The 12,972-nt window shown below is 40.8% G+C and overlaps 1 protein-coding gene across 1 annotated transcript in view; it reads right to left on the bottom strand.

The window, feature by feature from the left end:
- Positions 1 to 1,970: 1,970 nt before the first annotated feature.
- The window catches only part of NPVF (neuropeptide VF precursor), a 57,881-nt gene continuing 46,879 nt past the window's right edge, over positions 1,971 to 12,972 (bottom strand). The window contains exon 3 of the mRNA XM_069209250.1: positions 1,971 to 2,472. Within this exon, the coding sequence (XP_069065351.1) occupies positions 2,376 to 2,472 (97 nt within the window). The 3' untranslated portion in view covers positions 1,971 to 2,375. The remainder of the gene's footprint in view (positions 2,473 to 12,972) is intronic.

Consider the following 12,972-nt stretch of genomic DNA (forward strand, 5'->3'; position numbering starts at 1 on the left):
TCCTGCAGGCGAGTTCAGTTCTCACTGTCGCTCAGAAATTCTTTGGAAACAGACCCTTTCCTGATGATTGACAAATCTAACTGGGAAAAAGACATTCTAGACACTCCGGTAACCACAAAAGGTAAAAATGTGCATATGTAACAAACTTTCACAACTGTCCCATTCTACTGTTTTCACTAACCATCAATTATCTTACTTGTGAGAGAAAATAATATTGCATACTCAAAACAAGAATTCAGCACGAATTTAGTCCCCATCCTGGAATGTCAAAATGGCATGAAATGGCATGAAAACCAATGCCTCATGATTTACAGCTGAGACATCATTTCTCTAGTGCTAGCTAGACTCTTACATCCAGTAAGTTTTGTTCTCAACCGACGTGGCTACTAGGCATGAACTATGCAGTCACTATTACAGAGTTACTGGCCGCAAAAGTATTAGAATGTACTTTTAGTTTAGTCGATGATTTATCTCTAGGATTCTAAAATGTCTGTGAATCTTCTGGCACAGCCATGTCTGTGAATTATCTGTCATTTTATCCCTGACTATCAGCATGTGTTAGATCACATATGTATAACTGGATACATGCTAGATGCATGTACCTGATTGATTTCTTATTCTGTACCTGCCAAGACAAATGCCTGCACAATCTGGACTCTGTCCGATGGACAATTTTCAGAGTGGAGCAAAAAGCTAAAAACATAGAAAGTGCGTTCCATATTAATGCTATCTCTTTAACGTTCCTTTCATTTGTATCATTGTTCCATTGTTTGTACAACAGATTAAGGACTTGCGGTCAGATGTATAATTTTCCACAATAGCGATTACCTAATTGCGATTTTTAGTGAATCACAATTAAGTAATCGCTATTGGAATGTATGAAACTCCAGGAGTTTCATACTGTGATTAGTAAGGGCTCGCAAATCGACCTACCTCATTAAGGGAGAGATGTAGAAAGCTTTTGGCATGGTGCAAACTGCGAAAATCGCAGTTTGAGCCATGCAAAAAGCCCTTTGCGATGCACATTCACAATTTTCTAGTCGGTATCGACTCGCAAATTGTGAATGCGACTCTCAAATAGGAAGGGGTGTTCCCTTCCTATTTGAGACTTGCATCGCTATGCTAAATTGCTTTGTGACCGCGAATGCGGTCGCAAAGCAATTCACAGTTACCACCAGTGTCACACTGGTGGTAACCCATTCGCATTCCCCTTTGTGAATGTTGCCAATAAGGGTTTTTCAGAGCAGGCAGTGGTCCAATGGACCACTGCCTTCTCTGAAAAACCGAAACCAAAAGGTTTCGTTATTTTTTTTATTTTGCAACTCGTTTTCCTTTAATTCAGTGTTAGGAAGGGACGCGCTTGGCACGCCCCTTCCTAATACCGAATTGGTATGTAGTCGCAAATCCAATTTGCGTTTTGGTAACAAGTTACCGAATCGCAAATTGGACTTGTTACATACCAAATCGATTGGACAGCCCAATGCGTTCCCAAAAATGTTTGATACATCTGGGCCTTGGTAACTAGTAATCTGCAAAAAATATCAGCTATAGAATAAAACATCATTAATAGCTTCACATATAAAAAAATATTTTCTAAACACTTACTTATCATCCTAGATGGGAGTTATTTTGTGGAGTCATTAAATTGGCCAGATATTCAGAATCTAGATCAATTTAACCCCACCTCTTAATTCAGTGTCAGAGTTGTTAACTGGGTATGAAAGCTGGTGCAGATCATCAGCCTTTAACCAAGTGCATCCTGGATTTGATCTTCTGTGATTAGAAATTCTAGGAAATACTTACGGCACGTTCAAAGGTCTGGGACTCTGCCTGTGCATTAACATAATATCTCACCAACACATAGTTCAGGAAAACTGTTCTGGATCTACACAAAGACGGAAATCTTAGAATACTTAGACTCACTAGAGAGTTTGTTAGTGTTGTAATATTTTACTTTGTTTACATTCTTTCAAAATGCTCATACATGTAGATACTTAGATCGCTTTAAGGCAATCAAATGTAGTTAACACTTTAATATTTTATGTATACTTTATCCAATAGTGCAGTTCTGTGTCAAGCAAGAGTCAATACCATTACTGTTTTAATTTATTCTTTCATAGAACTTTAAGTCAAGCTCAGCCTTGAACTTTCTTTTATTTGTTTAGGATGCTTTTTATTTTGATTACAAACTTTAATGATACGGTACATCAGTTGAACATGATTATCACAATTCATAGCACACCAAGTGCACAGTTCAGCAAAACGTGCTGTAACTTTAAAATTCAGCTTAAATATGAGTGCGTTATTTACGTGCCTATAATTTCAATTAAACTAAGAAAACCGTGTTCTGATCTTCAGCAAGCAGCTAGGGTCCTTCACATGACCATTTGGTGGTGATTAAGATTCCGGTCGTTTTGAGATGTTCCTTCTTCTTTCTGTTCATCTTCAAGGGCATTCTCCGCATCAAACATCCTAAAACATCAGAAATATGAAACATAAATGTTGGCCTCTGCACATTGATTTTTCCAGGGTTACAAAGTTTGGAATAATATTTCAGAACAAACTGTAATAGTTTTACAAGGAATCTGTAGTTCACACTATTAATCAGTATTTTTAACAAACAAGGATATACACAATGGAGGGTCATTCGTTAACGACAACCTGAAAATTATGTTCCCATATTCCTTAATGATATATATTTACAATATGAACTGGAAATACCAGGGCTTGGAACAATGTTTTAAACAACAAATGTGTGACAATAAACTTCACTTCCATGATTTATAATCATACAATTAATATACTTGTTGTTACAGGCAATTAGTCTCTAAAAGATAGTTAACTACCATATTAAAAGAAAATGTAGATGGAAACTGCATTTTACTTGAGATGCCCTTGCATCCATGTCTTCTGCTAAAACACCTTCTGTACTCCCACATCTTTTGATTCAAATACATTATATTGGACAATCAAAAAGTCCAAAAGAAGAAATGTAAATTAAACTGTTGAATAAACTGAGTTAATGAAAAAACAATAGAATAGTTGCGGCCTACATGTTCAAATGAATAAAAAAATAATTTACACCTTAGCTTACTCTAAAAAAGCAAGCACTTTAAGAGGATTATAAAAATAACATTAGAAGTTCATCTGTCTTGTCCATAATTTTAGGAGGCTCTTCAAAAATGGTCGAACATGTGTGTACTGAAGAAGAAAAAATGTGAAGGTCAACAGAGAAATATGTATAGAATTAAAGATACAAATGGCTTCACAGAAAAAAGGAACCTATCAAGACTTCAGTTCATTTTCCTGAAGGGAGCTTACTAAAGTGGAAAATATGTAACTGAAATGTTAGGCAATGTTCACCCTTTACCTACTATCTTTTTTTATCAGATGCACTTGTGGGAGAAGTTAAGCGGAAACAACTGCACATGCTGTCGAAATCAATTGGGAGGAACACAAAAGTATGATAAGCTATGGAATCCCAAAGCACCCCTAGTGATGCACTTTGATGATGTGAAGCAGGACATTTCATAAATTTGTCTTCAAGTATTGGAAAAGGCCCCAAACTTTCACAAAGGTGGCTAAAGAGACAAATTAAGAACAAGCTTTGCCAAAGCCAATAGGGGTTGCCTTTGGGGCATAATGAATTTGCCAATGGTCGTTAGCTATTCTAAACAGCACCCTTGATGCTGCACAGCAACACTAAAGAATTAAAAAAAACAACCTTTTGGTGCATACGGTCATATAATTTTGTATGAATGCGCATCACGCATGCGTTCACCAACAAAATGATGCAGACATTTTTTTTTACTTTTTATAGTGAGCATGTGGGAGAAGCAAGAAGGAAGAAACAACACAGGGATGAAGTAATAGGGAGGAAGCAAAAAGGGTCTTGGCCGGAGTTCAGAAGCAACATGGGGGATAGAGCAGAAGCAAGGTATTGGGCTCAGATGCTGGGTGGAAGAAAAACAAGATATGCAGGTTGGAGGAAGCAATACAGACAGCGCAGGTCGGAGATGCAGCACAGAGGTACAGGTGGTGTAGCAAATGTGCAAAAGACAGCAAAATGTCGCTGATGGGGAGAAGCAAATGGGTGAGAATGCAACACAGGGAGTAGAGGAGAAGTACATGGGTAAGAGAGAAACATGCAGGTGAGAAGGAGTAACACCAAGCTCAGTAGAGGGAAGGGGTAGGAGTACACCAGGGAGAGAACTGGAAAACACATGCTCTCTTGAGGAGTGGTTAAACTAAAAAAGGTAGTGCTTGAAAAGTGAGCAGTAGAAAGACACAAGTAATGCATCCATGCTCCAGATGAGGGACCAACACAAGAAGAGGAAAAAAAAAAAAAAAACGGTCTAGCAAATAAGAAGTATGCAAATGAGAATGACAACGAAGCCAACCAACAGTAAACAATGTGCGGTGCAGGCTATAAACCCACTTTAAGCTAACAATATGTTTCGTAACAGACAGTACCCTATCCCCGTCACTCAACAGAAGAGTCACCTGTGATACTGATAAAGGATCTTTGGATCTAGCATCTCGGCCATGTCCTCTCTTGTCCTTGATGGGTCTCCCATTATTCTTCATCTCTTTTGTATAGTGTGATGAGGACACCTGAGTGGCATGTGGGTGCTTTGTGAAGGACATTCATACACTCATGCACTGATTCCTTAAATATGGCTTTACCCAAAAAATCATGACTGACTCCTGTGTATCTCAATTGGCCTCCCATGATAAACATGACCTATGATTGATCTAGAGGGGAAATGATGTAATGGCTACCCAGATTTTAAAAGAGCTGCATGAGCATACATATGGTAGAATGTGTTGTACAAATGCTGATAAATTAAAATGTATTAAAGTACTGGCGTTGTCAGTGTGTCGTGGGCCCCAGTGCAATTAAGCAAATGTCCCCAAGTCACAGTTTTAATTCTGAAATACAAAAATAATCAGCGTTCGGTGGTTCCCTCAGACTTCGAGGCCCCAGTGTCACTGCACCTGCTGCTGCGTCCCTGTATAAAAGTATCTGCTAATACTGATGAAAAATGTAGATTAGGATTTACAAAACCCATGTTGCATTCCCTGGCACAGCAGACATTTTTAATATGTCTGTCCCAGGCCTGGCATCTTAATATAGCCCTGAGAAGCCACCTTTCTCACCGCTGCCTTAGTCCGAGCTGATGCCTGGGTCTTGTTTATGTGCCAACTGGGCCTCCGTCCAGCAACACAAGAGCCATCTTTGGTTGATGGAAATAGCAACAATTGTGGAGTAGCCCTCGGGGGCAGGACATAGACAGATATACCTACGCTTTCATCTCCTTGGCACTTTTAATGAAACAAAAGACTCGCATTAACCGGGCTCTGTATATAAGACAATACATAAGCTCATTCTTAAATTAACATGAGGCTGCCTGTGGCTTTTCCATACACACTGACTACTTAGAATCAGTTACATCGAATTATGAGACTCGAAACAAATAGTTCAAAGACATTACTAGTGTCTAAGTAATGATTGAGATGTGTGTGTGTGTGTGTGTGTGTAGGTTGTTGTTATAGAGGTGAGAAATAAGTTAAAGGGGAAGGTCACCACAGCAATAAACAAGGATGGATATATTGTACACGGGGAGGGAGGACACTTCGGTGTGATAAGGAGAATCCTAAGAGGAAGAGGAGCAAGCATTGGCAAAGACAACAGATCTCGGCTTAAGGACCTATTGTCTTTGCTAATTAAAACAAACTATAAAGTGAGTAATGGGAGGCGTTGAAGCAATAAAGAGCAGGGAGAAGCGCACAGACAAACTGAGGAACATAGACAGTGATGGAAGAGGTGCAGCTGATGTCAATCAATCAGTACTTGTAGAGCATGGTGTATCACCAGCGGGGTCTCAAGGTGCTGTTGCGCTCAAAGAGCCAGGTCTTGAGATCCCTTCTGAATTGCTTCAGTGATGCAGCCTGTCTGAGGTTGAGTGGGAGAGTACTCCATGTCCGGGCTGCGAAGTAGAAGAAAGATCTGCCTCCAGCTGTGCTTTTCCTGATTCTGGGGATGGCAGCAAGAGCAAGATGGGAGGATTGGAGTTGCCTGGCTGGGTTGCAGAATGTCAGGCGGGTGTTGTAGTAGTCTGGTCTGATGTTGTGAAGTGCCTTATAGGTTTGAGTCAGTAGCTTGAAGGTGATGTGTTTGTCGACAGGGAGCCAGTGGGGGTCTCTGAGGTGGGCGGAGATGTGGTTTTGGCGGGGGATGTCCAGGATGAGTCTGGCTGCTACATTCTGGATTCTCTGTAGCCTTGACTGCTAGCTCTGCAACCCTGGTTCAATGTCCTGTGATTCTGGGCACATCACTTATTTCCCCTTGCCAAAATATGTGTACACCTGTGTAATGTAACTGGTGCTTATTAATGTAAAGCTGTGCCTAACATAAAGCACTCCAATACCCCCGCGACCGAGTTTATGCTATATATGAAAAATTGAAGCAACAGCATGCAAAAGAGCAATATGGCAAGGGTCAGGGGCACAACAACAACACTTAGGTAAGACTGTAACTTAGAGTGCTGGAGTTGCACATAACTACACTGTGCTTAACAAGAGCAATGTGGAGCCTGGGGGGACTCTCATGGAGTTCTATAGGAAAAAGAAAAAAGAGTTGCCAAGCATTCCGGAAGAATAGAAGGAGCCACTCAGAGAAGTGATAAATAGGCTATGCTCCACGGGAGGGGCATAGATATGCTGGGCCGGCTAAAACAGAGCCAGGGAATAGAAAGAAAGCAACTGTGAGTGACAAAATAAAAAAGAAAATGGTATACAGTGGACGAAATGCATTCCTTGTTAACGGTTCAGCTTTTACCTAAAATATCTTGACAACCAGACAGCTGCGGTAGTCTTGACCTAAAATTGGGGTGTCACATGTATTAATATTTTATTTTATAGATTGTAAACAGAGGGCAGGGTGATCCAGAATGCTTTAAGTAAGAACTACCAATAATGGGTACGAACTATTCACAATGAAGGAGGCAGTTACATTTTTTTAATAGTGGGTGGTTAAGGAATATTTATATCCTTGATAGGGAACTGTTGACACCATTTTACTTCACTGTGCTAATCAAATACAAAATAATTCTGTGTTCTTATGCTCGCATGTCAAGTAAAGGATACACCTTTAATCTATTATAGGTTACTGAGGTGTAAGTTAAAGTTTGATTTCAAGTTTGAAAAGTTATATAGGTGCATTTTATACTGCTCTTGATGAAGCACATCAGACGAATAAAATACTTTGAGCTAATTTGTTTATTTCAGAGGAATGCATGCATTGGTTTTCAAATTATTAAAAAGAAACAAAATGCTGAATAGAATTCATGACTGTTTTAACTTACTTTATGCATCATGAAGTAAAAACAGAGCTCAAGCGCCTATGGTGAAGAATTACCACAACTATTAAAAACCTTGATCCGAATATAGAGATTTCTATTTAGGAACGTTTGTCCAAATATGCTACTTAAGGTAGTGTATACCTAAAAATTGGTGCATACATGAAGTGAATTCAGATTGGACAACAGAATATAAAGCCTTGCTGGGTATTGTGTGTGGATGTAAGAGGGTTTGTCCTGTAATTAGAGGCCAGGCAAACCATAGAGCAGAATGTTAGGCTGTGGCAGTCCTTATGGGCTTGTTCATATCATCAGTCAGCCCCATTATGGGACTTCATCCTCCATCAAGTTGCCAAGGAATGGTAGCCTCTGTTTTTCCATTTTTCCAAAGATATTGATGTACTTTACATGAGCACCAGTTACATTACACACGCTCACATAATTTGATTTAAGATCAGGGAGATGAAGTGATTTGCCAAGAATCACAGGATGTTGAGCTGACACCGTCCTTGCTAGTTTAGAATGTGACACTCATTCTCCCTGTGTGTCAGTGTTGAGTTAAAATGAGACGTGTTACCTGTATGTTTATTGCTGAGTGACATCAGGGCATTTCTCTGACAATGTGCCCTTTCTCACTCAGGCCCTGATTTATACTTTTTGGTACCAACTCAGTTTTTCACCAAAACGTTTAGCACCTGCTTGCACCATTTCTGTGCACCAGCCAGGCACCATATTTAAGGAATGGTGCAAGCCAGTGCAAAGGGTAGGCTAGAGGCAAAAAAAATGACTTTAGTCGGGTTGGGCTGGCAGTATAGAAAAAGGGGTTTTTGCACCAAAAAATGACATTAGGAAGGATAGAGTAAACAAAATGACTCTAACCTGCCTAGAGCCATTTTCTGATGCAAAACCATCCATACCATATGACTCCTGTCTTAGAAAAGACAGGAGTCATGCCCACCACCCCAATGGCCAGCACAGGGGACCAGGGTCCCTTGGGCATGGCCAATGCACCCAGTGCCATGTAGGGGGTTGGGCATTTCAGGGCCCCCAATGGCACTTTAAAAAATAAAATAAAATACTTACCTGTACTTACCCCCATCCTCTGCTGTCCCTCTGGTGTGGGTGTGGGTGGGGGTGTCCCTGTGGTCTGGGGAGGGCACCTTTGAGCTTATTCCATGATGTTCTGCCATGGAAATAGGACCACAGGTCCCCCAACGCCTGCCCTGACCCAAGCATAAAAAAATGGTGCAAAGCAAGCTTTTCACCATTTTTTTACCACTCCTCCCTCCCGTGCACCATTTGTGCACGGGAGTATAAATATGGCGTTAAGGCCATAGAGTCATTTTTTGCATGGGAACGTCTACCTTGCATCTCATTAAAGCAAGGTAGGTTTCCACTTCCAAAAAATGACTTTAGCTCCATAAAGGTGGCGCTAGACGAGTCTAGCACCAAAGTATAAATATGGAGTTAGTTTTACACTGGATTAGAGTAAAAATAAATAACGCTAATTCGGTGCAAACAGAGTATAAATATGCCCCTCAGTGTCTGCTTGATCTGCTTAGCCGTCCAGCTCCATCCAGTGTCCAGCAAAACTCAAGAAATCAAGGGTCTTCTTTCCTTGAAGTTTTCATTTTTTCAATTCCCCATAATGTCCTCTGAGGCTCTGTTTAGGCACCCATATGTTCGGTACACATGGGCAGTTTTTGCTCTGCTTGTTGAAGTTTCAAATGCGCTTTTGGGGGCTGAGTTCATTGGAACACTCAACTCATCTCCACTTCACTCAACTCCTATAAAGCCATGTTGAACACCAGCCATGCTGGTGTACAATATGGCTAAAGCACATTCCCAAAGCCAGTGCCTCTCTCATAGGCAAGATCTATTGCCTTTGCTAACATTTATTAAAATCCTGAGGTTGGAGGATTGGACAGGTTTCCTTTCAAGTTTGGTAATGAGGACAACCCTCTTTTTTTGCTTGGCTGACGTCGACCTACTGCTGGATACTTCTCCAATTGGCTTACAGTGAGGACTCAGTTGGTTAGGGGTCTGCACTCAAGACAATAATCTTACCATCAGTATGGATAAAAAACTGTTTGTGTTTTGGACATACCAAATCCAGTGGCAGCTGGCCTTTTATTGCCAGCAAACTGAGGCGAAAGATCTGCTATAAATATTTAGGTCTAGCAATTCACAACAAACTATCATGAACGGGCCTGCTAGATACCAGAAGTCACTCACTTATGGCCTCTGCGGCTGGACCATACCATCTATGGCTTGTGGTGTGGAAAATGAGTGGGGCGGTGCGTGGTGAGGGGTGGGATGAATCGGGACAATGATAAACAGAAACATTAAGGCCCGTATTTATACTTTTTTAGTGCCGCATTTACACTGCTTTTTGGTGCAAAAGCGGCGCAAACTTACAAAATACAATTGTATTTTGTAAGTTTGCGCCGCTTTTGTTTAAAAAAATTATGCAAATGCGGTGCTAAAAAAGTATAAATATGGCCCTAAATTTAAAAAGACCTCTTGATTCCCAGACGCACCGCTCTTCTGCCTCCATTACAGGCACAGGCTCCCAGCCTGCCCTGCGGCCAATCGAATGCTGCTCTCATGCTGCTGGCAGCATGAAAGAAGCGTTCGGGTTGGCCAGAATGCCCTGGCTAGGTGCTCTGAGGCAGACTGGGAGCCCCTGCCTGCTCTCTCCAAACCTGGCAACACAGTGCAGGGTTGGAGAGAGCGCAGTGCACCTGTGTGTTTGGCCGGCCTGATACAGCTGGCCAAACACACATGCGCTGTGAAGGGAGTGCTGTGCACTCCTCCTCTGTCCCTGTCATTGTCCGTGGGCCCGCCTCCTGAAAAATAAAAACGATAATAAACACTGTTAATTATAGTTTATATTTTTCAATTTGCAGCTGCTGGCGGGGGTGATGCTCCTCCTCCATACAGAGAAGCTGCAGCTGTGGCAGTGTATTGACCTTGAGATTTAGTAAGGCTTAGAAGGCAAGATTGTGCCTTGCTTTAACATAAGGATCTCCACTTCGGCACTTGTTCTGTGATCATAATTTTCATATTCTGGAAGGAACCATTTGAATTGGGACCGTGAACTATCAATTGTAATCCCTTACGAGATCATTAGGTTGGAACTTTTCATATTTATGTGAAATCTTGCTATTTCTTCATCTTTGCCTTGCAGCACAAAGCAGATCAATCAAGCCATATTCTCTCTTAGTCCTCATGAATGAGGAATAGCAAATTAACCATCTTGCTTCTAACGGCAGTGTCACCCTAGCACATCTTGATGTTTGGGCTTCCTTTTGCAATCTGCCTAAATACAAAACAACTAAATCACTTGTGTAAAATTCCCAGTCCTATTATACTTGCTTGACATGTACACCTTTGCATCTTACACCACAGAGTTCCATTCGAAGATCATTCAATCATATTCATGGGACGCTTTGTCTATATCAGAAGGACATCTTCATGTTTAGATTTTGTACTCTTTCGTTCTTGATTTAGATGGTGTTTTATAAAGTGTGTTGAGGGTTGTAAATGCATACTCTATGTTACTCTTACATAGAAATGCATCTCTGTATATTATTACATCACACTAGTGTTCCATGTCGTCAGAAGCTTCACTGTTGTTCCCCTCAGGAGTCGATTAGATATTTATGTTGCAACCTGTTATGAAAAGATTAGAGAGGCCTTACCGTATCTGGTTAATTTGGGAGGTTATTAGCTACTCAGTTTTTTTAGCATGGTGTGTACAGCGTGTCAAGCCTCTGGGGTGTGACAATAGTAACCAGATATGGAGAATATAATGAGCTAGTACGACAAGAAATTCTGCTTTTGGGTTTTATTTTTGTATGAAGCTTACCTTTTGAATGCTGTTATAAGGTCTAATCTTGCACTGATATTAAGAAAGAGGTAGATCGTTAAGGACCAGATTTACAAGACTATTTTGCTATCAAAGTCACAAGGTTTGCAACTGCATAATTCTCTGTAAATGAAGCCCATTTTGCAAGTCGGAAAAGCCTTTCTGGCTCACAAAATGCGGTTTTCAATCCAGTTTGAATCACAGGTATGAGGGAGCATTAAAAAGGCATCTCCTCCTAAATGTAAATTGCAATTGTATGTAACCATTGATCAGGTACTAACACCTCAACGGAGATGGTAACTGATTTGGAAAGAGAAGGGTGTGCCTTAAAAAACATGGATTGCTTTCATGAAAGGTTTTTTGTTTTGAAAAGCATATGCAGTAATGTAGGTCTGGCTTGCCTTAATGGCTTTGATCCCTGTTGGCAGCCAACTACAGGGACTTGCAAATTGCAACCTTCCTTGTTAATACTCATTAGCAGGTCTTTGTATCCCTAAGCAAATGACAATTTGTGATTTGACCCATTGATACCAAGTTTGCAATGTAATTTGCATTCACATTTGTACTCCAGTTTGTGTGCAAACTGCACATTACTGGTTTGGGAATGGAAATGGTACGTCTTGCCCAAACAAAACTATATTGCGTTGAATTAAAGATGTAACTGTGCTTTAAATGATTTTAAACTCGTGATGTATTTGTTTAGTTTGTCTTCGTGTTTCGTAAGTTTATGCATTTATAAAGCGCATGGCTATCCTAAGGCTTTCCAGCGCTAGATGAGAGAAAGTGTGGATTATGCGGAGTATCAATGCAATGTTGGATTAATATTACAGATTTAGTAAATCAGTATTATTGTGGGAAAAGCTAAGCTTTAAGCAACTTCTTAAACCCTGGCTTCCTATTCCAAGTGCCTTAACTCCAGGGGCAATGCATTCCATATTTTGGGGACCAAATAGGTAAATGATCTACCCCTCCCACCTGGCTCTCTGTGTACTTGGGATCTTCATTAGGTGGCCCTGTGAAGATCTAAGGGGCCTTGATGGGAGATATGGTGGTAACAGGCCTCTCAAGTCGGGGGAAGGGGCATTGAATTGAGTACTTTGTGTATCAGGAATAGCATTTTGAATAAAATTCTTGACTCAATGGGCAGCCAGTGCAACATTCTTAGGACCTCTTTCGATGATTCTGATCTGGGTATTTTCAGTAGAGTTCTTGCTGCCATATCTTGTACTACCTGCAGTTTTTTGTGTGACATAGTTTGGCAAGCTAGGTATAGGGAGTTACCATAGTCCAAACGAGAAATCACGAGGGATTGAACTACTGTTCATCTGGAGTGCTCCGAGATAAGGTCCAGGATCTTACAGATAGTCCTTAATAAGCCAAAACAGGTGGCAGACACTTTTATTGCCTGAAATTCCATAATTAGGGTTTTTGTCTCGCCACAATCCCAGGATTTTTATTGGGGAAGTGGGGGTGGGAGGATTCCCCAAACAGTCTGGCCAGCTTATCCCAGTCATTAGGGTTATGTTATTCCCCAAAAACAGTTTTAACATTTTATCACTATTTAGTTTTAGGCAAAAATTTGCCATCAAGCTGGCAACTCTTTCAAGCAAGGGCCCAATTGTTGCTATTCCAGGTTCTGACCCTTCGCCAAGGATACCACTACTTGAGTATCGCCTGCATATGAAATATAGACACACCATGCTCCTGTACAATGTTTGCCAATGGTCGCATATAAGTGTT

This window comes from Pleurodeles waltl, chromosome 10 (assembly GCF_031143425.1).
Source record: "Pleurodeles waltl isolate 20211129_DDA chromosome 10, aPleWal1.hap1.20221129, whole genome shotgun sequence".
Taxonomy (NCBI): Eukaryota; Metazoa; Chordata; class Amphibia; order Caudata; family Salamandridae; genus Pleurodeles; species Pleurodeles waltl.